Raw genomic sequence first — 23,738 nt, 5'->3', positions numbered from 1 at the left:
ATCCATCAGTAAAGTAAGACTAAATCTCAAGATGTATTATATTGTTGTGGATACTACAGCTAAAGACAGGGACTGCATCCAACAGTACCTTTCTCCAGATTGTCTCCCACAGCTCCAGGTCCATGCATGTTGAAGCTCTCAGCAAAAATAGACAACTGCTGTTTAAACTCTTCAATCTGCTCCTCAGTGATCTGTGAGAGTCGTGGAGAGGGGAACATGAGGCGTGGATGACGGAGGTTATAAAAACATGATTTCATTTTGTAATTCTGACAATAATGATAATGGAGATATTGCAGCAATAATGTGCAGTGGAACAAAAGGATCTTGTTCACAACTTACAGCATTCACTAGTGACAATGACAATGTCTTTATATAGTCAATGAAAGGCTGCCATATATTACAAAAGCTGTAGTATCGATTTCTTAGGACATATGTTATTTTTTCTAAAGGTACACGTGTTCATCTCAGATATTCATTGCGCAATAAAGAGGGGGGGAGTTTGTTCTCCATGTTGATGCAATGTATTTCCTAGCAACAGCCAGTAAATTTAATCTTTGCATTACTTCTGGGTTCTTTGGATATATTCAATTTTAAAAGTCTGTCATAATTCTGCTTTTCAAGTTATGGATCCCTTACAGAAAACTAAGGTATGGTTGAAGTGGCAGCGCATAATTTAGATATGATGTTGAAGATACTTAAATAAATTCTTTGGCCCTGGATCACATTGGGGAGCTGATTAGAACTTTGGGGGAGGTTAGGTGGATTCTCTCCTAGGATGATAATTTTAGAAAAATTATAAAATTTCTGATTATTTAATATTGATAGCTTTGAAGGAACTAAAATTTTCTGAATTTGGTCCAGCATTTTCCAATCACAACTTTCATTTTTCTCATTTTCCGTGTCTTGTCCATGACTAGAAAACTAGACTTTTCACTTCCTGTTGTTTCGGGATACGATTACGATGGTTTCGATGTCTCACCTCAGTGAACGATTTCTTGACACGTCCCAGACTCCGATCCACTTGTCTGGATTCTGCAAAGAGGTCACTCCACAGCTGGCCAATACCGGCCACCAATTCCAGCTCCTCCTCTCCAACCTACACATACAGAACGTAGCACAAACACTTCAACAAGGGACACAACATGAACTTATATTCATTTAGAGAGAATAATTCAGCCTTACACAAACTGCTACCTATATGGCACTACCTCCACTTTGTACATGGCCATGGTTCTGTATCTCTCCTGGATATCAGTGAACCTCATCTCCACAGTCAGAGACATGTCCCTGATGTCTGAGATAGTGCCAAGGACAAACTTCAAGTCTTCCAAAGTGTCGGGGCTCTGCTTCAGGTTCTCAGAGAGTTGCTGTTCATAAAAGTAAAGTCATAAAAATAAGCATAAGGGCAGCATAATCCCATATGAAAATCACACAATCTCTACTGTAAAAAAAAAACGTAAGATGCAAACACAAAGTACGACCACAAATATATGCTTAGTGATCAATACTTAGCATGTTCAGTACCATTAGTTCATCTCTCAGGCTGAAGAGATCCTCTCTGGCAGACTTGTTGAGCAGTCTGCCCAATGAACTGATCCAGGCCTGGGCATTCTCCTGCACTGTGTAAGCCAGAGGCTCCAGGTTCAGGTGGATGATGTGCTCATTCTTGACCAGAGGCTCCAGCATCACCTCCTGGTTGACGCGAGCATAGAACTGCAGCTTCTCATCATACATGACACAGGACCGCTTTTTTGCTGCAAACCTTTCATTGACCATGGCTTTGTCCAGTTTCCAAAGGGGCCGATAGTGTTGCCAGCGGTTGAGGTAGTGGCTCACAGAGCTGAGCAGCTGCTGGACATTCTGGGACACTGTCATGGCGCTCTCGTTTATCTGGGGATGCTGGCACACGTCACTGTAGAAGCTCAATATTACCAACTCATCTTCTCCAGCCACACGTTGTGGAGGGCACTCGATGCAGGTGCCATGCATCCACCGTACAAATTGCTGAAGGAGTAAGGACAGGAGAGGTGCAGAATCAAGTCGCACTGTCATTTACACATTACAAACAATAAGGAACAGAAATATAGTGAGACAAGAAGGGGGGTGGAGGTCCCACCTTGGTGCTGTCTACACAGTCTCTGACACACTGCATGATCAGCTTGTAGATCTCATTGCTTTTGGGCTGCAGCACAATCTCAGGGGCAGACAGGATGGCTTCAATTTGAAAAAGAGGGGTGCTCCCCATCAGAGCCATGTTAAAGGCTTGAATGTTCCTAAATGAGAAAGTATACAAGAAAGCCGTTACAGTGGCTGGGACAGATATTGTATTGTAATTCAATGCAACAGTGACTATCATTGCTCATAAAATTGACAACTTATTAACATTTGCAAAGATTTTTCCTAATCACCTCAGCACCATCTTTATGAGGGAGTCAAACACCTTGCTTTCCCAGTAGGTGTAATATCGTGTCATACGACTGGCTTTGCCACTGCTGGTTTGCATGATCAAACGCTCCGTCATCGTGAGAATGGGCCCAATGTCAAAGTATTTCCTACTCAGCAAAATCATATCCTTAGTCCGCTCTCGCTCAATAAACGCACAGAACTCCTTCAAACCTTGAAAAAAGAGCCAAGGAGTGAAATGTCGAAAATCCAATAATACACAACGTATATATCTAATTATTATATGTACAGTATATATATAGAGAAAGAGACGGGCATACGATTATTATATATATATAAAATATCTTTCTATTAGTTCACATTCTCTCACATCCTACCTGGTAAGTCATGTAATTTATCTGGGGCTGGAAATTTGAAGAGGTTGGCCATCACCAGGGACTGCAACTTGGCATCAATGTCCCTCTCATTCTTCTGAATCTGACTGACAAGTGACTCAAACTTAGAGATAGTCTGAGTGCCTTGGCTGATGAACTCAGAGATACCTAGAAACAAACACATATCATCTCAGAGAACTGTTTTCACTTTGACAGACAAAATTCTTGGTCATCTTATCAGACAGAGAATGCACATAAATCACATTATAGCTAAGTTTCAGCCTGTGTATGTACCATACCCAAGGAAGTCCAGTTGATTCTTTGGTATCCAAAGCGCATCATTCTCCTGAACTCTTGGATCTGTTCAGCCAGCATAAAGAACTTGGCATCACTGAGGCTGTCCATTAGGGAGTGGTAGCGGTTCACAAGGTTGTTCAGACCATTTACATGCCTAAAATCATTTTGAAATAGGTGACATTAATGACACTAATGACACTAATTTGTGACTTTGTGATTGAGCGTATATTCTGTATTAAGTAATTTGGGAGTATCATCACCTGATGAATTTGCCCTCCTGTTGAGCCACATTTCGAGCCAGGTCAGTCACAGTGTAGCCAAGTGGCACAAGGTTCTTGGTCTCTGAAATGATCTCGTTGATCTCTGGAGCAAAGTTCACAATGTATCGGATGCCCATCTCTAAGTTGTGTTCAGTTGCTGGGGCCGCCTTAAAATCAGAAAGATCAAAAGAAATCCAGGGAATTTGAGAAAATGCGCAATAGTTAACTGTATGTCACACATGTTGTTGACTGACAGTTATCAGTGTATCTCTGGTCAATTAATGAGTGAGGTACAGACCACCTCTGTCTGGCTTTGGTTTCCACTGGGAATCATGATCAGCAAGTATTTTTTTATCAGCAATGGCAGGTTCTGCTCTGTCTCTTCTCGCCAGCGCGCGTACTTCTTAACCTCGTAGTCCCTCATCTGCATTCCCACCTCCATGCACTTTGTTTTGGCCTGAGCACAATACAGGACAGGAAAGTCAAATGACTGCTTCAAATAACATCTTGGTGTCTAAACAGTTCAATATTTACATTACTGTAAAATAATTGCTCTGACCGCTTTGCCCTGCTCGCTCTCCATCAGCTCCTGCACTTCCAGGAAGCGACGAATAGTTTGTTTGATGCGTTGGAATAGAGAACGCGCCCAAAAGATGGCTCCTGCCACAGGAGGCTCATTCTTATTCAGCGGAGGGTTGTCCTTGTTTGCCTCAAAGATTCCATTTATGATGTCCACCTTCCCCAAAAGAGACAGAATAAAGCTTTAAGCTTTCTAAAAGTATCACTGCTATATGCAGTACACGTCATAGACAATTACAATGTCTAGTTTGTATGCACGACTAGAATTCAGCATAACATTGCAAGTCATTCAGGTGCCCACGCTTGCTGAAAATAAAACTCACATTGACTCTTACCAATACACACACATGGACTCACTATCTCTCCCACCAAAACTGAAGCTTATAATTGCACTTCATTCACATTTGCATGCAGACTCAAATACAATCAGCATTTTTTTGTTGATTTCACTGATTACCTCTTTGCAATACTGAGCCAGGATGTCATTAAACTTTTTCATCATTTGGTTGTTGATGGCTTCTCTGCAGCGGATGTGTTTAAACTTCAACAGCATGTCAAAGGCAGCAGCTGCAGAGCGCAGTGTCTTGAAAGACTGGTCAATGAAGTTGATGGCCTCTCCTTCAATAGCCTAAGCAGACATATGAAGTGAATCAGAAACGTGTGATAACTAAGGAACATATTAAAATTCTGCTTTCTGGATGTCCTAAACTCACCAGAACCTTAGTGTTGAAGTCTTGCATGATCATTTTCCAGCTGCTCATCTTATAGATGCTGAAAATATCAAAGCTGACTTCCTCAAAGGGCACAACCAGGCTATCCACCCGGCGCAGCACATCATCAATGCGTTTCTGCTCACCTGTCACACCTTTCAGCTCTGGGCCAAAGATGTTATAGAACTCCTCCAGAATCTGCACAAGGCCAAGGGAAATCCATTATCACAGCATCTCTTGAAGTCTCTCAAAAAACTGTGATATCAAGTTGCTTTTTTTCATAGGGAAGTGTGCAGTCATCATGTGAGAGGTCAGTCGTTGTGAGGTGTGTCTGCACTGACCTGCAGGACATTGTACAGGTCCTGGCAGATGGAAGCCATGTAATCAGTCCTCTCAAACAGCCTCTTACGGTCAAATTCCCAGCGGGGATCCCTGCCTGACTCCTCAATCTTGGCACGCACCTCAAAGTATTGCGCCTTCCACAGGTCCAGAATCTGCTTACCATCCTGCAACTTGGATTTGGCCACCTCGCTCGTATCTCTGTTCATGGAACAGAGCATTGTACAGTTACACTGAACACCACAGAATACACCATTTAAATAAAGGAGTCGGTTTGATTGCTGGATATTATTTGGATTATAAGGTACAGTTGAGATGCAAACTACACAATATGATGCTCCCATGTAAAATTTTAAATGTGAGCCAAAGTAGAAACCCACATACTTGAAGAGCGTGGAGACATCAACCACACGAGCCACACGCTCACACAGCTCCCAGGCAATACGCTCCATTAGAGGGACCATGCGCTCATCCTTGTTGTAGTGGCTGGAGATAATCCACACCATTTGCAGGCTGACCATCATTGAAGGAATGGTATGCAGGATCACACCAAAGTTTGCTGCTGTAGCCAGGTTCTACAACAGGGATTGGTAACTTTGACAGATGTTGGGGGCCAAACATTTCCGTGGTCACTGTGATTGGGCTGGATTTTGAGTATATGAGCATGTGCAGCTCTGAGCCTCATTGAGTTTTATGTTGTAACAACATGCCTGTGGTAACATTAGATCCCCACTATTTTGATATTCATATATTTTGATATCGATATACATTTCATACAAAATGATTTACAAGATCTGGGAGCTGCACAGCATTTCCTGTGTTACTGTATGTATGGCACATTCATTCACGAGAGATACCATAGGTGTACATACAGATAAATATAATTTATGTAGAAAGAAAAAATACAAATTGATGAAATTGTCACTATAGGATTCAAGCTCCAATTGTCTCACAGTTGAGTTTGACTTTGACATTCCTAAATGTCACACTAAAGCAGAAACAATCTATAATTTGGGCAAGAATAAGCACAAATAAGTAAGATAAGAAGGCTACAGTGACCTCTGTACTATGGGATTTTATTATATTTATTATATTATACATATGCTTTGTCGATCTGTCTTGCAGCTGAGATGTGACTGTCTTCATTTTTTTTGTTGATGTTATAATTTTTGCCACCCATTTGTATTAGATAGCCTATTATAATAAAAAAAAATGTAGTTGAAGAATCGATCACAAAAAATAACATTACAAAAAAAAGTAACATAAGAATTTATCACAAAAAAAAAGAGATTATCTTAATATACATTCATATTAGATGTTTATAAGAGTTCAAATCAGTTTAAGCCCTGCCTAGAACTGCACATACAGACAAGAAATTAAAAACTTGGGGGCTGTATTTTAGGATTAGAAATGGATGTGGCCATTATTGGAGAACAGAGTAGGTAAATGTAAATGATGTTCAGTAATAACGTATGATAAAAAGTGTTGTGTAAGAATGTTGGGTAAGAAGCTGTGCCGGCTCACCTTGAAGTGTCTCTCCAGTGTGCTGAGGAAGTGCACATTATCCAGTGACTCCACATGGTACTTGGTAAGCTCAGCCACAGTTACCTCCAGGTTCTGAACAGTGACTGGCTCTGCTTTGGTCATCACCTCCAGGATCTTCTTTACCAAAGGCTGTTTGAGCTGCTCACTCAAAGCACTCAGGATGGCCGCACGCTCCCGCCAGAAATCTATCTCAGCCAAAGGGCCAGGTACCTGGCACAAAATGGAGAATGAATAGTTCATAATGGTTTCTGGATCGAGTACCATGCAACACAGCTGCATTCTTCTTCTGTTACTGTGAGGATCATCGGAGGGAAATTCTCTCACAGGGCTTGAGCCCAGGTCCTCTGGTTGAAGCACAAGCTCTCTAAATGCTATACCACCCTGCCTCCGTGGGTAAAAACTCAGACTAAACGCAGTCACAAACCTGTGGCTTCTTGTTCTGCTGCTCCTCAATAACAATGGTAATCTGAGTCTGCCAGTTCATCACACACTGCTCCAACTTCTCTACCACCTCTGCATTGGACAGCAGCACATCCACCTCCGGCTCCAGGCCTAGCTCGGGGATGTGCAGCTTAATCTCACCTGCAATGAAGAGGCTCACCTTTAGATCGTAGTGTTTTTTCACGCAAATAAACTGTTATGTAAGCATGAATATTGCATGGGCCTGTTGTCTTAAACTATTTCTTTTTGTACCACAGTCATTCACATTATCAGCGATTGGGTGTGGTAAGATAACCAGCATAAAAACACACCCTCAAGCTGTTGGAGAGTCACGCTCATGTGGCCCAAAAACTTGTGAGTACTGTTGAGCAGCTCGTCACGAATCATGAGCGTCCCTCTAGACACCACTGGCCTGTCCCCGCCCCCCTCTCCTCTGCTCCCCTTATCCTGAGAGGACACTGCCCCGGTTCGATAACCGCCATCAGTTACCTTCAGCTGATTGACCGAGAGCATGGGGAGGTACACCTGACATGAGAGACACAGGGGAAATAAATGAACATCCAGGATTCTGCAACCACACAATCAGAAATATAGGATGTGAATGTTGGATGTTGACACCTCCACCCCCCATCCTCCACTTTTTATGTCTTGCCATCACGCTTTTCTTGCATTGCTTTTTGCTTTTACTTTGAATTTGATCTTTTTTGTTTTTATTTACTCATTTATAAAGCGCTTTGCAACTGTGTTTTCAAAAGTGTTATACAGATTACTATTGTTGTTGCTATTGTTGCTGTTATAATATTTCGTTTAAGTATCACTGTGCACTGTCATGGTGGTTGTGTTTTCTACAAACATGATTGAGCATATTCTTCAGCATAAGAAGGGAGTGTCCATTCAGCATGCCAATCTCCATCACCCTGGGCATCAGGTTATTGGCCTCGTTCATGTCAACAGGCTCAACGATGGTCTCTAAATAAAACACAAAGCGTCATCTCTTGGTTAATCTCTTCCTGCATGACGCGTAATAAATGGTTTGATTTTATCCTGCTTTTCTGTAACGCTGTTGAACTCAACTCACCTTTTGTGTTCCTGAGAAAGTAGAGGACACTGGATTTCATGAATCTCTCTGGGACACTGTTCACTGCTACATGAAGCTCAATGTGATAAACCACTTGAACCTCAATCCTCTGGAAACACAATAATGCATGTTGATTGTTTTCAATGTATTATCTCTCTCTTCCTCATCAGTAATCACACTTACTTGAAACTTTGAATTTAACAGCATGTAAGTTGCATGATCACCTTTATCATAAACTATAAAAGATTTCAAACACTGTCACAATTTCCAATGTCAACCATTAAGACACTAGGGGTTAAATTAGAGTTAAATCTCACAGTGATGGGAGCCTGTTCATTTTTCTCCTCCGAGTCACAGGTTGTCTCAGCTCCAGTAGTTTGGGTCCGGGAGTCGTCTTCAGGACCTGAAGAGTCTCTCACTTTCCTCTTTTCTAAGACTAAAACAGTACAGGATGAATTACAGTATATTCGTTATTGACTGTGAATTTATGCACGTACCTGTCCAGAATACGCAGACACATTTGACTATCAAAGCAGATAACATTATGCACCTGTCCTGGGTAAAGTGGATTACACGGCTAACTGTTTAAGATACGTTTTTGCCAACTTACCAACTGGAGTTTCAACTTCAATTTCCTCTTCTCTGAGACTTTTGAAAAATAGCAGGGCTGATGCCAACTCTTCCTCGGAGACGTCGTTCAAAAACCGGGATATTTCCTCCTCATGTTCTCCATCTCCTCGGCTGAGCAGCTCCTCGAAACAGCCGGGATCCGGCAAATAGAAAGAGGAGTACACCCGCTGTCGGATCCACTCCACTCGTAAATCGTCGTGTACCATCTTTTTTCAGTTGACGTTAACACGGGGGAAAGGAAGAGCATTGCTTTCTGATTAACCTGGTGATGTTTACATCAACATTAAGTTAGGTGACTTAGTTGTAACTTCTATCCAAGCAGTGGTCTTGTAGCGGTGTTGCATTGCTATGGCAACAGTGAACCGTCTGCCGAGTGCGCGCGCACAAGAGAATCTGTTCCCTGAGTGACGACTGGAAGGCAGCCACCTCCTCCAAGGCTGCCGTCAGTGGGAAAACCCGACTCTTCACTTGTGCACACTGTGCCTTGCTCATCTCCTCAGCTAATGATGAGTCCCACATGGTCAGAGTTGCAAATCTTGATATTTGTTTTATGTTACTGAGTGAGATGCATTGGGAACATCATATCAAAGACATACATCAAGCTAAGATTGACTGATTGACTGTTAAAAACATGGACATCAGCCTGCACAACCCTTCAATTAAAGTGTTACCCATTCTGTGTTGTATCCCTCATTGTAGTGATTATGAATGTAGACATACTTAAGTGATATTCTTCATTACTACTGCTAAATGCCAAATGTGGCGGTAGCCTCTAGACAGCCAAGTACAAGTAGGTGGCTTCCAGACAGCCTTAACAGATTGCTGCTTCATCACACACAGCTTGGCTCAACCCAGGTGCAGTGTGAAAATGTATGCAGTTATAAGAAAAAAACAAAAAAACAATTCAAACAAATCAAATTTATTGACATGTCATTTTTAACATCATAACAACATCACCATAATCATAGAAAAGCAAAACCAAACCGAAACAGAGGAATGTGTCAGCACAATTAGAGCATGGAGTTTTTGTCAATGCAAATAGTTTAAAAAAAAACAAAAGAAAAAAAGCAAAACATTTTTGTTTTTAAAATGAATGGCCAGATTAGGGCTGCATTAGAAGAAATTACATTTACAAGACCCCTTCAACCACCCAACACCACAAGTGAGTGTTATCAATGATTTACGAAGGCAAACAGTTGCTCATCATACATCACACACCCCTATAAAACAGTGACTGCCAGAGTTTATCAGCAAGTTTGGACACCATCCAGCACTTTACTGTTTAACACAGCAAATTCAGTTTCCATTGAAATGGTGCAAGCATCCCAATAATGTTCAGTATGGCATGGTGATCACAAATAAAAATGAATGAACTCTCCTTCCCTTAGGAAGATTCTCAATACTAATTCAAATACTAATTCCAATACCAAAACTATATTAACAAATACAACTAACGCCTGATTTTAGTATACATTTCAACATTCTCTTGATAAGATTTAATACAGCCCGGCCATTTTGTTAAACTATTAAGGCTTCACAAATCTTTCTAATCTAGTGCTATACCTGCCCAATCACTGACTAAATAAAGGGCCTGTGACCAGTCGATAAACGGATGTCTCAATCTCTCCATGCACGGAATGTGAAGTTTTCCATAAAGTGATGGACGCATAGGCAACATTGTGAATACATGTCAGCAAAAAAGCATATCCCAGTAACATTCATCATTTATATTGATGCAATGGTTAAAAAAATATAAATTAAACAATCATTCTATAAAAGTATATACATCTCTTATCACATTCTTGCCAAAACACTTTTCAATACTGAAAAGTCAAAGACCCTTTGCAATGTTTTGGTAGCCCAAAATTAGAATATAAGGGAAACTGGAGGATGATATGCTGTCATTTGGTTGTACTTCTGTAAGGCAGTCAGTGCAACAAAAAGTAGACAGTAGTAAAACAATAAACTAGAATAAACTATGAAACTGAACATCAAGGTGGCTTAAAGTCCCGCTCCCCAGTGACCTCATCAATTGTTGCCAAACACACCTCACAAGCAAATAATTGGTTTAAAGTAGCTAAGTTACATTTTACATGTGAGCCTCACACTTCAACCTCACAAAACCCTGTGTCACATGAATTTGACATGAGGGAAAAAAAATAATTTCTAACTAGCACACACTACTGGCTGTGGTCACCAAGAGGTCATCATGAATAACAAGGGAACTGGTGGGTGGGCAGGATGCTGCAGTCCTCTGACTGCCTTGAAAGGTTTGTGAAGCTAATTGTACATCCGTTTTGGAGATGACCCATTTATAAAAAGGTGAAAAAAAAAAAAAAAATTCAGTCAGGTCATGACGTAAGTGGAGTCAGTCTTTGGAGTGGTCAAACACTGAACCCTGCTGGCACATTTTGGCTATGTTTTCCACTGAACAGTATGACCTGTACCCCTTCATAGTAAGCCATCATGCTCAAAGCTGGAGGGCAGGAGAGCGAAGGAAAAGGGAGAGAACTTGATTCCAGTCCCACTGTAGAATTTATTCTGAAACTCCACCCTAAAAAAGAAACAAACAGTGGCCGTAAATATAGCATTGCTGTAATTCAAAACACATTTGTTAAGTACTCTACCCTGTCAATGACATGAGTAGCGTATATGGGACATATGGGAGTATCTTACCAGTGCAGCCTTAGGGCATGAAGGAAGGCAGACAGCCCCTCCATTACCAGGAGGATGGACACAGTGAGAACAGCAAACAGGCCAAACACTGGCACCAGGAATATAATCCCAAGACTGGTGTCCATTCGCAGCCCCACTCGCATCACCATCACCCACAGCACCTCTGACAGCTCTGTGAAAGCAGAGACAAGAATGTATTGTATGAACATATGTATGAAATGTAATGTTCTGTCTAGTTGTCTTTGTGTCTTTTGTTTTTCTGTATTTTATTATTATCTCTGCTTTCTTTCACTATTTTTTTGGGGGGAGGATTTTCTCTTGTACAGCACCTTGTAACGTTGGTTTTGAAAGGAGCTATATAAATAAACTTTACTTTTACCTAATACTGAGAGACAGATTGATCTCAGGTCTGTCACTGGTGTAAATTAGTTCACCTTTGTCTACACTCTACTAAATGTCACAGGTCATCACAGTGTTTCCAACATGGTTTGACTTGGTTTGGCAGCGTTGTCAAGAGGTTAATGGTTCACTTGGTTTGAGGGCCTATTCACTCTTGGTTTACTTAAAGCTCATAAGTCTGCCTTTTCTCCTCTCATTTTGAGAAATGAGGATGATTTTGTTAAAGGAATAGTTCACCCAAAAATGAAAATTCAGTCATTATCTAATCTAATCACCCCCATGCCAGCTGAAACATGGGTGAAGTTTGTTAGTCCATATAACAGTCCCGGAGCTTCCCAGCACAACTCTGTAGCAGCCTTCTCCAAAACAAACGAAGTCTTTGAGGACCGATCTTTAGACTTCTAAAAGTAACAAAAATAATCCAAGTCTTCTGACGACATACGATCGCTCTGTGAGTGAAAAAAAATGAAATTTTATCCATTATTTCATGCAAATCGAGTCTTCCTCCATTGTATTTAGCTTCCACATTACCAAACCCAGCGAGGCCATCGTGGCCACACAAGGTTTGTGTGTGCAACAGTGCGCGACCTCGTGAGATTTGGTAATGCAGAAGCTAAATGCAATGGAGAAAGACTCGATTTGCATTAATGGATAAAATGTATTTTTTTCCACTCATGTAGGCCGTTAGAAGACTTGGATTATGCTGCATGAGCTGTGTGGCAACATATTAAAGAGGAAAGAGGACAAGTAAACTGTAACTGAAATTGAAGTGGCTCTTTGAACTGGTGCAACCCTCCATGCATGCTTCATTAGGCTACTCTGAAGTAATTTTTTATTAACTTATTCATCCCATCAAAATGTGCCAGTGCGGATTTGAAGGAGAGAGAAATTATCTGTGTGTGCTTAGCTGCTTGTGTTATGCGGCACATCATCATACTCACGGGCATGTGCCAGGCTCAGAGCCCAGAGCCTCAGGTAGGAGGCCGTGTTGGAGATGCACCCCAAGCAATACTCTATAGTGTGGATGGACTGGTGCAGCAACTCATCTGCAAAGTCAAACTACCACAACAACAAAAACAAAACTCAACACAATTGACTCATATGGGAATTTAAGATTAGTGGGGTGACTGTCCAGTTGTGTTGCGGTGCTGACCTCCTCTGTCTGGTGCTCTCTGCTGGTGGAGAGCTCACTGTGACTGCTGCCCTCCTCCATGTCATGAGCCCTCATAAGGGAGAGCTCCTCCTCACTGCTGCGTCGCACACGCTCATACCCCTGAGGGCAGAGAGAGCCACACCACGATTTATTACAACCACAGAACAAATATTTGGAGACATGTTACACACTTACACACACATAAACAGGGACGCACAAGTGCACACACATACACAAACCCTCACCCTGTACATTCCTAGGCGATGGCTTCCGTTGTGAAGCCAATAAAGGTAGACCGGTTTCCCCAGCAGTAAGACAGGCACTGAGAGCACAGCAATGACCACAAGAAATACCTGCAGGCCAGTCTGGGGGCAAAACACAACTTTGCATAACTTTGTTTGTTATGGTCCATATGTACAACAGTATGACCACTGTAGTAGGAATGGAGCCTTACATTGGCATCTCACCTGTCCTGGGTAGAGGGCCTGCACCTCATCACCTTGCATGAGGAACATGTTTATGAAGTGGATGAGGATACTAGGGGCCAGTCTGGAGTCCTGAGCAGTGAAGGCCAGCCACTTGTAGAGTATCATGAACACCAGGTAGCCAAAGAGACACAGCAGGAACAGGAGCTCAGGAAGAAATACCAAGTACAGGTTGTACTTCTTCCTAAAGTGCCTGTGTTTGTTGACACAAGTAAAGCAGGGTTGAGAGGAAAATACCCAATTATATGACATCTATATAAAGGCATAACAATTTAAATAAAAACACAGTTACTTACAAGTGGTTAAAAACACTGAGGATGACTCCAAAGCTCATGTGTATGATGCCCAGTATCACTGACATCTTCATCTTATAGGAGTTTAGAAATGTAAGGCGGTTGGATGCCAGGTTCCAGATCTTCACAATGGAAGAGATGAGATAACATACATTATACCATGCAAAGTTTCAAGCAAACAATCTGATTAGTCAAAGACTCATTCCAGCAATGTTGTTCATTCTCATAAAGCATGGCTAACTGTGTTTTATTGGTTGCTTTAGCCCTGTCCAGATGGCATTAGTATTACTGGAGGAGGTCTGGTGTAGTATGTATGTATGTGTTTTTACCAGAATTGATTCAGTGCTTTCAATCCCGTGCTGATCGTCGGAGTCGGGAGTAATAGTTACCAGGTAAATAACCTACTGTTTTTCAGCAAACTCCCTTGTCCTCTGTCAACTGCAAAGCTGTCTGGATCAATGGTATGTTGGTGGTATTACAAATACTTTGCACAGTAGACGTATTTCGGAATCTGATGGAATCAGGTATTTATGGGAGTAATAAAGTAATACATATAGACCATCCGGATTGTTCATTAAAATCACATGCAATATAGTACATACTAATCCCATCCGGACAGGGCTTATGCCATCTTTTGTGGTAACCAAGGAGCAAATTTTCTTGTTTTCTCCAGTTTTTTCATTCTTATGTATGCACATAAGCCTCTTTGAAGGAAACTTTTCAGACAGTGCACATGTATTGGTAACAACAGACATAATACACTTGAGGATGTTCTTTACAGTGAGTGTGGGTACAATTAAATAGGTGCGAGGCACAACCTCTTGGCTATCATTGCTATAATGAGAAACAATTAGAAAATCTCCACATATGATGCATCACATCATGAATCATGTCACGCATTGTGACTTTTCTTTTTGAGGTACTGCTACTCACCGGGTCGATTCCCAGAGGGTACGGCCCTCTGAAAACCCCCGTAACATTTGGATCCAGAGTAAGGAAACGATTAGCACTGACATCAGCATCCCTGTTAGGTGCAGCAAAACCAACAAAGCATGATGAGTTTATGTCATTTCCAAAACTATTTATTTGGCTAGACATGGCTTTATCTTAAAAAGATTCTCATGAAATGGCATTCTATGAAAACAAACAACTACAAAACTGTAAAAACAATACTTTTGCATATTTGCCTGCTGAAGTGTTTTAATTGTTACAATAAAATCTCTGTGGTTATGAAGTACTCACTTCCACACTTTAGCTGTGAACATGGCATGGACACTCCAGCCGGAACCAAAGATGTTAAGAGACTTTGAGAAACAGTCATTGTATATAAGGCCAGTGTAGATGGAGAACAGGCCCATCATCAGGATGATGTAGCGGCCCTCAAAGAATGTGTTCCAGATCTGCACATACACATCAGATCACTCAGTTAACACTGTACTAGACCTTTACCAGGGATTTGCATATGGTGGGTTACTTAAGAAGTTTGTGAATAACATTTATGTAAAAAAAACAGCTTTGGAATACTTATTCACCTCATTCCTGGTGCGTTTCAGTTTGCGGTTGTTCTCGTACAACACCATCCAGAAAGCAAATAGAGCCATGATAATACCGTGGCCCAGGTCCCCAAACATCACAGCAAACAGGAATGGGAAAGTGATGATTGTGTAAGGAGCTGAAGAATGAATGGCAGAAAAATCAATACACCAACATAATATTAATAACACTAATAATAACAACAAGAACTATATTTATCAAGCACTTTTCAAAACAAATTTACAAAGTGCTTTACAGAGACAAGGAAGTAAAACAAATGTAATAACATCTGGCAAAAGTACAGAACATAAAAATAAAAAATAAAAGCCAAAAATAATTGGAACCAATAAAAGTCAGTATAAGTCAAAATAACACAACAAGAATAAAAGCAGAGCTAGGAGAGACAGTAAGAAATAAGAACAATAGAAACACAACAGGAAAGTGAAATAAAACTATTATAAAATGTTTTTTTCTATAAAAAAGGTAAGCATGGATTTAAAAGATGACACAGGCAGGCTGTTCCAAAACATAGACCTCATTAAGCCTTAAAAACTGACAGTAAGATCTTAAAATCTATTTTAAAATTTACAAGAAGCCATTGCAGGGAAGCTAGAATTGGGGTAATATGGTCCCAACTCCTAGTCCTGGTTAAAAGTCTGGCTACAGCCTTTTGCACCAGTTGCAGGCAGTTGAAGGAGCTCTTGGTTAGACAGGAGTAGAGGGAGTTACATTCATATTCAAGGCGTGATTAAATAAAGGCATGGGTTACCTTTTCAAGATCGGCCAAGGAGTGGCAAGGTCTAATTTGGGGTTTTAATTTTGGTTTTTAGCTGTATGAACCATGACTGAACAACCCTCTTTACTTCAGTCAAAAACAAAGCTCATCAAATACTTACTTCCTTAACAAAGGCTGAAAGGTTACCAAGATGGAGATTGGGGGCCAAAAAGAATAACCTCATATTGTTAATCATTCAGTTAGAAGACGTTTTGGGACATCAAGCACTTAAAATCCAGCAGGCAATCCTTCAGGGTGTTTATGCTACTCGAGTTATTAGGAGTATTAGATACGTATGTTGTCCTCACATCCTTGACTGCTCTCTGAATCTGCTCTCTGTTTTTTTTAATGATGTCCAAATAGATTTTTAGTTTGTTGGCTTTCCATTTTTGACTTGGCTTGTCTACATTTTGTCTTTAGAGCCCCGTCTATGGACCTCTGATGATGCATGCATGTGCACACACACACACACACACACACACACAGGAAAAAAAGAGAAAGAGAAAGAAAGAGAAAGAGAAAGAGAAAGGGAAAGGATCCCACTAACCTGGGTTAACCTCTCTGTAGTTGCCTACTCCATAGGCCTCCACAATGTTCTGGAAGCCAGAGGTAAATTTGTTGGTCCTTATGAGGGTGGGGGGAGTGTCGCTGCTGGGGATACGATTGACAAAAGAAGGAACTGTTGCTCCACTTTTCCTCTGAAATAACAATGTTACAAAATGTCGTCATGTAACTACCATCAATGAAATAATATCTCCATGTATTTGCATGCAAATCCAAAAGCAGGTTTTTGGTATGAATAGCAAGAAAAAGATACCCTCACACTGGGTTAAAGTTCCCTTTGTGGTTAAAGCGCCCTTTGTGGGTTATTCAGCAGTTTTGGCCTGATGTATCCATGAAAAAGACCAACTGCGGTCAAAGCAATGTTGAATAAACCACTATGGGAACAGTAAATCCTGTGTGTGCGCTTTTTTTTTTTTAACGCTCGTCCTCTGTAGCTCACAGACTGAATGAACAGTGGCCTTATAGTGCCCCTAACAAGTAATGTAATTAACAGAATTTCTTTGGGTTCATAAAGAAGTGAGGTCCCACATGACGTATGACTTGTCAGATCTACACAGCTAAAGAGGACAAGATAAAAATCAATGCCTAATACTTGTTTCTATAATAACAATACCCCAGTTCATGAAGCAGTTGCAAACGAACTATGATGGCTGATAAACAAATAGAGACACCAGCAGTGGAGCCAAAGTGAAAAGTAGAGCCATGCTGATTAAGAGTTTCCTCACCGATCCTTCTTCCAGTGCCCTCCGCAAGGTGGGAAGGTCATTGACAGGACACCACACCTCAGCGATCAGACACTTGTTAGTGACATCAAAACTACACAGGTTGAGGATATAGTAGATTGCCTTCATCTTCTTGACCTGAAGGACCCAGGTGTAGACTGACTCCGAGGCTTTGTTCAGGACCTGCCTCAGGTAGTCCTCTGTCCTATGGAGCACCTGGGAACAGTAAGGGTCAAACAGAGCCTTAGTCTGCTATCGCACATCAAGAGACATTCAAATCCATTCAAAACAGATAAGAAATTGAACAGTTTATATGATTAGATAGGGAATATTAACAGAGGAGATGAATAAAACTTTACATTGTCAATAGGAAGAATGAATGTGTGTGTGTGTGTGTGTGTGTGAGTGAGAGAGGGAGGGGGACAGACAAAGAGAGAGGGCAAAAGAGAGAAACAGTCCAGCAAGAAAAAAAAAACATGAGAGTAAGAGAGGAAAAAGCAGGCTCGCTTTCAGCTGAGGCCTCGTGTTGATCATGTGCTGCAGGAGGTTAATGCAATTCTGTGTCTCAGTTAGGGTGGGATAAAACCACCCAGCGATTCATGGAGCAGAGTAATGGCCCAGACAACAACTCAACTGACCCTACAGGACTCCCAGCACTGGCTCCCAAAAAAGAAGCATGAGTTAATCTTTAAAAAACAACTGCCATTTAATTGTTTTGTTTTGTTTTTTGTTCTCTGACCACAAAAAAATGGCTCAAAAGAATAATCATATTATAAGGTGCTTCATCGAACACAAGATATTCCACAGGCCAAAAAGCAAAACCTAGAGATCTATGCAGCTTATATTTTAACTGGCTGATGATGGCAAAGACATTTACAAGTAAACCTTTAGTGGGTGAACAATACACTGACCTGACTAAAACACGCTCAGCTAGTTTTTCTGTCACCAATTAAGTATATACATAACCAGAAGCGTTCAAAAATCCAACACATACCGTGTGAAGGTCCTGAATGCGAGTTATAAGTCCCTCCACAACATCATTCCTCTCCTCATTGCTACTGGGATATGGATACAAGTGACAGTGGTAGCTGGGGGGGGGAATACAAATGTGTTATTCGAAATTAATAATATTAAAATTAAAAAACAAACAACAAATAAAACACAGACATCAGCCCTTTTCAAGACATTTCTTGTCATTGGTAGAGTGACCACAGGAAGAAGTAGCTTGAAAACATTACCAGTCGCAGATTTTCTTGACTTTCTGGCCGATTTGCTCTCCCCAGTAAGAGATCAGGAACACCACACTTTTAGTAGGCTCACCCTGCACACAGAAAAGAACAGGAAGTGTCATATACCTACACTTCCTGCTGTTCCATTGATAATAAATAAAATGGCGTTATGGGCCCTGGGTAAGTTTCCAAGGTATGGGTACATTTTCTGGTTTAAAACTGTTAGTTCTATGGAAAAAAAGCATAAAGTCAGCCTTCTGTTCAAAGCAGCTCCATGAAATGTCTTCTAGATGACTTCACAGATTACAGGCAGATTGTTTCTTTGACTTCTAGCTTCGGCACACAGTTGTACATGGTCACAAATATTGACTGAATCCACCTTAAAACTTCTGTTTTAGAGTGGATTTTCCTGTTAAACAATACACTCACCAACTCGACAGGCACCTGAGGCGCCAGCCAGATCCCATAAAATGAATAATTTCTTCACTTAGTCACGTTTTTTTGTGTTATACTACAAATGTATCAGTCATACTTGTTCTACTACTTTCTTCCTCCTATTATATATGCCTGTGCTGTGTAAAGGTGATGTCCATACATCCCGTTAATGATCAGTCATAGCCCTGGCTAGTGGCTACCTGTCTGTCTTTTGGTGGAAATGGATTACTGGTGTCACAATATCAATGTCTAAAAAGGTCAAACCTCCAGCAACACTTGTAGTATAAAGAACAACTTTATTGTTAGACCAACACGTTTCGGCTTGTGGCCTTCATCAGGGTCATCAAGCCGTAACGTGTTGGTCTAACAATAAAGTTGTTCTTTATACTACGAGTGTTGCTGGAGGTTTGACCTTTTTAGACCTTTTCCCTTCCCCATGCACCTTGGAAGTAGGTGAAGTTGTGCCAGAAACCCCTACTCACAATATCAATGGACAGGAATTGCAGCACTCAGTGTTTCTTAAAACAGTAATAGGACAGACTTTATTAAACATGCATTCAGTTTCAGTTTTGCTCTGGTTAGACTCAGACTCACACATGCTTTTAGCCTGCTTTCCTTTCTCTTATCTGTGATGTTGCTGTACAACATTCTCTCTCTGATGTTTCTTGGCACTCTCCATAAATGTCCCTACACATTAATCAGATGTTTTTTTAACCAAAGCAGTATGAAGTGACAGCCATTTCAGCAACACAAGGAATAAAGAAATCAAAATGTAGATAGCAAACTGGCTTTGTCATTTATCAAAAAAAGGACTTGAGGTATTGATTCTTTGTGGTATAGAGTCTTGGAGTGGCTTTGGACTAAACTGTCAACTTGTATAGTATACCTATCAACCAAATTAAAATGTTAAAAGGACTGAACAGTAAGTCCAAACTAAAACCAACAATGTAAAACTAAACTAAATCTAAGCTAAAACTATGTGAAACTAATCTTAATCAAAACAGTGTGTCTTGTCACACTTTACAGAGCTGAATCCAATCATGCAGAATCATTACAGGTTTCAGTGTATTTCCTGATATATTGCATTGTAGACCTTATATCTAGATAACAACCTGACTATATACTGAGCAGGTTCTCTTGTTATGCAATTCATGCAGATGTTTATTTTCCCTTCCTTGCCGATATTTTAATTTCACACTGTAATGCAGGGAACTGACAACAACAGCATTTTAACACTAAGTGATTAAGTTAGACTCGAGGAATCTACCGTGTCAGGGTCTTCCAGATATTCCTCAACCTCTGAGTAGCTGAGGATGGTGAAGCCTTTACATACTCTCCACAGCATCCGCTCAAAGGCCTCTATCTTCATCCTCTGAATCAGCCCAGAGATGAAGCTGTGGGAGAGAGGAAGGGAAACAATCAGAAATAGACCAACAAGTGTGCCTACTGTCACATCTAAAATAAACCAGACTACATGAGTCCAAACAATAACATAAATCTGATGCTGATATAGGTTGCAGAATATAGTCCCTCACCCCAGTTTGGCTCCAAGCCTTTGCATGCTGTTGTAGTCCATCACTGTGTCCTTCTCCAAGAAGGGAAACTCCTCGTACTGTACTTGTAGAGGCTCGCGCTGCCGACACAGGTAGGATAAAAAGGAAAAGACATATTTCAAAATCAGAGCCAAAGTACAGATTCTGTCCGGTCCCACAGCACCTTCATACATAAGATAGGCCCAATTAATCAATTTATTTGAATGTGATCTCAGCTCTATGGCTGACAAATGACTAAAACGATTAATCGATTATCAAAATTATAATCCATTTATTTTCTGTCAATCGACAAATCGTTTCAGCACCAGCTCAGGTGTAGAGGAGTGAAATGTGTCACTTACGGCTCCCATGGCTGCGTGTCACCACACCAAGATAACACATACAGACAATTCTCTGCTACATAATTAAGCCGACAGAGGAAACTCTAAAAGGTGGCAGATTATGTAAAGGATCGAGCTATGCTGTAGGACGATACACTAACCTCGGCATTTCGCTGTACAAAGTTGCGTGTGATGCGCAGCATGTGTGTGTACTCTGTCAACTCCAGGAGATTCTTCTGCAGCTTCTCTTTGTTCCTGGTGACTTCACTCAACTCCACTTCCAGCCTCTGCAGCTGCTCCTGCACACACAAAGACCACAGCGGTGACCATACGCTCAACACAGATAAACTCTGCCGTAATTTGTGAGGTTTGTGATTGACAGCATGAGAGAGGGCGCATTACAACAATCTGTGAGATAAACAAATTCACATTTTTGATTAAATCTAAATTTGAGTAGAACAAAATAAAATACAACATGCTACATAGAGCGGTGTTTGCTTTATTCATTTAGCTGCAAATTACTGACATAAAGAGTACAAATTCAGAAACAATAAATGATAAGACATGAGCAGGTAGCCAACCATTATAGCCATGACATGCTTGGGCAAAGGAGCAATTGGGTTCACATCTCCTTCTGGCAGTGGGATGTCCGCTTTCTTTATTTCCCTCAAAAGATATCCTGTAAGAAATACAGAGCAAAACTGTCTTAGACACAAAGGCAATCTTTTCTCTTGCCTATGAGACACAAAAACAGTCAAGTGTTTCCAAAACACACTGCAAGCCATTGAATAGTAACATTTGATTGAAGCAAGTGTTTCAAAAAGTCTTGTCTCTTTGCTTCCTCTAATAAAAGAACAGAGTTCAGTTGAACCTGGGACAGGGTTTCGTTGAACCTAATCTATAACCAGACAACATTTCTTAAGACTCAAAGGTCACTGTCTCTCAATTCAATGTGGAACTCCTGCATTCCTCTGAGAATGCCTTGTCCAGCTTAATTTATCCCTTCTTTGCTGCTAGAATCACATCACAACTTGCTCATTCTCCTTTCTTTGGGGCCAGAATTTAACCTCCTGCCAATGGCCTCCAATTACACTCCTGCTTCCTTGAATACTGCTCATTGGATAGACAAGGAACCTTACTGTAAAGAGCACTTAAAGTAAATAAATGAAAAAACTTCAATGATTATTATGCATATTCTTACATAATAACAGATCAATATATCCTTACCAAGGATCCTCTCCATCTCTTCGCATCTTTTGATCTCACTGACAAATTTTCGCTGGAATGAGTTGACAGTGGGATTGAGCTGAAACAGGAGCAAGAGATACATTCAGACAAGAATGGACTGATTGACAATCAATGTCTTCATCACCACTGTCTTTAACTTCATAACATGACCTCAAGTACCAATTTACAGGGCAAAGCATCATAAACCATCAGTGGAGTCAATCACTCTGCTTTCTGTACAAGAAAAAGTGCTACAACTAACTTATCTATTCCGATAAGGTAAACGTCAATGACAAAGGGTGTCGAAGCTCAGACGATATGTACGTTAACGTACACACGCAGTTTAATGTCTAGACTCGCGTTAGTAGTCGTAGACGTGTTTGTACTTTGGCTGTTAGCTAACTCAACAGTAAGTGAAAGTTTGTATCATACCGTCAGCTGCTAAAGAGATAGCAACCGGTCATTTGGGACTTACATCTCTGAATTCAACAAGTCCCATTTCTCCAAGTTCACTGATACAGTCGTATGCTGATCCAGCCTGTAGAAACAGTTGGGCCAAACACATCTCCTCACTTCGGAGCAGCGAGCCCATTTTGACAGCTCGCTCCGATATTCCTCTTCAGCCGATGGGTACGCTAATATTAGCAAGCTAGCTAGCTGGCTGCAATTTCTTTTCACGTTACGCCAACGTTAGGCAATCACGGGACCTTATTAACATTTTTATAACTTCTGCTTTGTTTTAGGCCCGTCTGATACGAATTCAATTGACTTGCTCAACGCTGACGTTAATGTTAGCTAACGTTACAGCAAAGGCTGAGCCTGCTAGCTAGTAACTATAAGCTAGCCGGCGAGCGCCGTCTTGTTGATCACAGGGTGAAAAGCTTATTCCTTGAGAGTTGAATCCACATCAGTTAAGTTATCCAGAAGTAGCGCTAACGTTGCACACTCCAAACTGTAGATGTTTTAACTCCTTTCAAAGTTAGGTTTTCGCAGACAGCTCACAATGTCGACAATGCTCCACGTCACTTCACACTCACTGTTGATTCAGATCAACTTGCATGACAGTGAATTGCCCGTTTGACCAATGATCACCGTCTCTTGGATTCTGCGCACGACACATTTTGACACTTGGAAAAACTCAAAGGGTTTTTAAACCCTCAAGTTTGTCTTACAGACACACGAGGCAGTTGGAAGGACAGGAAACGCCCCCAACAGCGTCCCCTCCTACTAGCAACACATTCCGAGTATTAGCAAGTTTAAACATTGAAACTGTATTGACTCTGCTACTTCCTTGTAGATGTCTGCAACACAGCACTTCCCTCCCTCCGCGGAGAGCAGAGACAAATATAACGGCGTTGATATGCAAATTACCACATGATGTAATCTGGCAGCTTCTAGCAACGTTTTGAAATGACTTTTTGAGCAGCCAGTGACTTTCCTTGGAAGAGAGTTGGCAACACTGGCCGTGAGTTTGACAGACATGGGAGAGAGGGGAGGACTACCGAATAGATTCATGCTTTTGATCGCACTAGTTTTATGTTGTTCTTAAAAGGCAGATGTAATTTAGGGGAAATCATCCAGGAGAATGAAATGTTCAGATTATTAAAATATGTGTTAAATGTGTTAACTTTTAGGAAATAACCATATGCAATTTATTCTGCATAGATGAAACAAATCACCCAAGTAGCTAATACATAGGCAGGGGTAGCCTGTAAAAT

General features: G+C 41.0%; 2 protein-coding genes across 2 annotated transcripts in view; both read right to left on the bottom strand.

Annotated features, from left to right (window-relative positions):
* Positions 1-8,862, bottom strand: part of dnah10 (dynein axonemal heavy chain 10) — a 28,339-nt gene extending 19,477 nt beyond the window's left edge. Inside the window, exons 1-22 of the mRNA XM_071899620.2 lie at positions 8,637-8,862; positions 8,344-8,462; positions 8,027-8,135; positions 7,802-7,917; positions 7,260-7,473; positions 6,932-7,089; positions 6,487-6,717; positions 5,347-5,537; positions 4,965-5,163; positions 4,627-4,821; positions 4,371-4,541; positions 3,894-4,070; positions 3,636-3,791; positions 3,335-3,501; positions 3,077-3,228; positions 2,781-2,945; positions 2,409-2,616; positions 2,117-2,273; positions 1,525-2,004; positions 1,209-1,367; positions 980-1,096; positions 89-191 (exon numbers count right to left, since the gene is read on the bottom strand). Of these exons, the coding sequence (XP_071755721.2) occupies positions 89-191; positions 980-1,096; positions 1,209-1,367; positions 1,525-2,004; positions 2,117-2,273; positions 2,409-2,616; positions 2,781-2,945; positions 3,077-3,228; positions 3,335-3,501; positions 3,636-3,791; positions 3,894-4,070; positions 4,371-4,541; positions 4,627-4,821; positions 4,965-5,163; positions 5,347-5,537; positions 6,487-6,717; positions 6,932-7,089; positions 7,260-7,473; positions 7,802-7,917; positions 8,027-8,135; positions 8,344-8,462; positions 8,637-8,862 (3,970 nt within the window). The remainder of the gene's footprint in view (positions 1-88; positions 192-979; positions 1,097-1,208; positions 1,368-1,524; positions 2,005-2,116; positions 2,274-2,408; positions 2,617-2,780; positions 2,946-3,076; positions 3,229-3,334; positions 3,502-3,635; positions 3,792-3,893; positions 4,071-4,370; positions 4,542-4,626; positions 4,822-4,964; positions 5,164-5,346; positions 5,538-6,486; positions 6,718-6,931; positions 7,090-7,259; positions 7,474-7,801; positions 7,918-8,026; positions 8,136-8,343; positions 8,463-8,636) is intronic.
* Positions 8,863-9,571: 709 nt separating this feature from the next.
* On the bottom strand, positions 9,572-23,046 carry atp6v0a2b (ATPase H+ transporting V0 subunit a2b). Its single transcript, XM_078285330.1, has 20 exons — positions 22,496-23,046; positions 22,021-22,099; positions 21,375-21,472; positions 20,955-21,092; positions 20,456-20,553; positions 20,188-20,314; positions 18,495-18,577; positions 18,251-18,344; positions 17,260-17,472; positions 16,518-16,668; positions 15,195-15,334; positions 14,905-15,062; positions 14,596-14,686; positions 13,666-13,784; positions 13,352-13,562; positions 13,130-13,249; positions 12,885-13,004; positions 12,673-12,790; positions 11,333-11,504; positions 9,572-11,210 (listed from the first exon to the last, which is right to left on the bottom strand). Exons 1-20 carry the CDS (start codon positions 22,610-22,612, stop codon positions 11,108-11,110), a joined length of 2,550 nt encoding a protein of 849 aa, XP_078141456.1. The 5' UTR covers positions 22,613-23,046; the 3' UTR covers positions 9,572-11,107.
* Positions 23,047-23,738: the final 692 nt, after the last annotated feature.

This window comes from Centroberyx gerrardi, chromosome 8 (genome assembly GCF_048128805.1).
Source record: "Centroberyx gerrardi isolate f3 chromosome 8, fCenGer3.hap1.cur.20231027, whole genome shotgun sequence".
Lineage (NCBI taxonomy): Eukaryota > Metazoa > Chordata > Actinopteri > Beryciformes > Berycidae > Centroberyx > Centroberyx gerrardi.
This window is presented reverse-complemented; position numbering and strand designations above follow the sequence as displayed.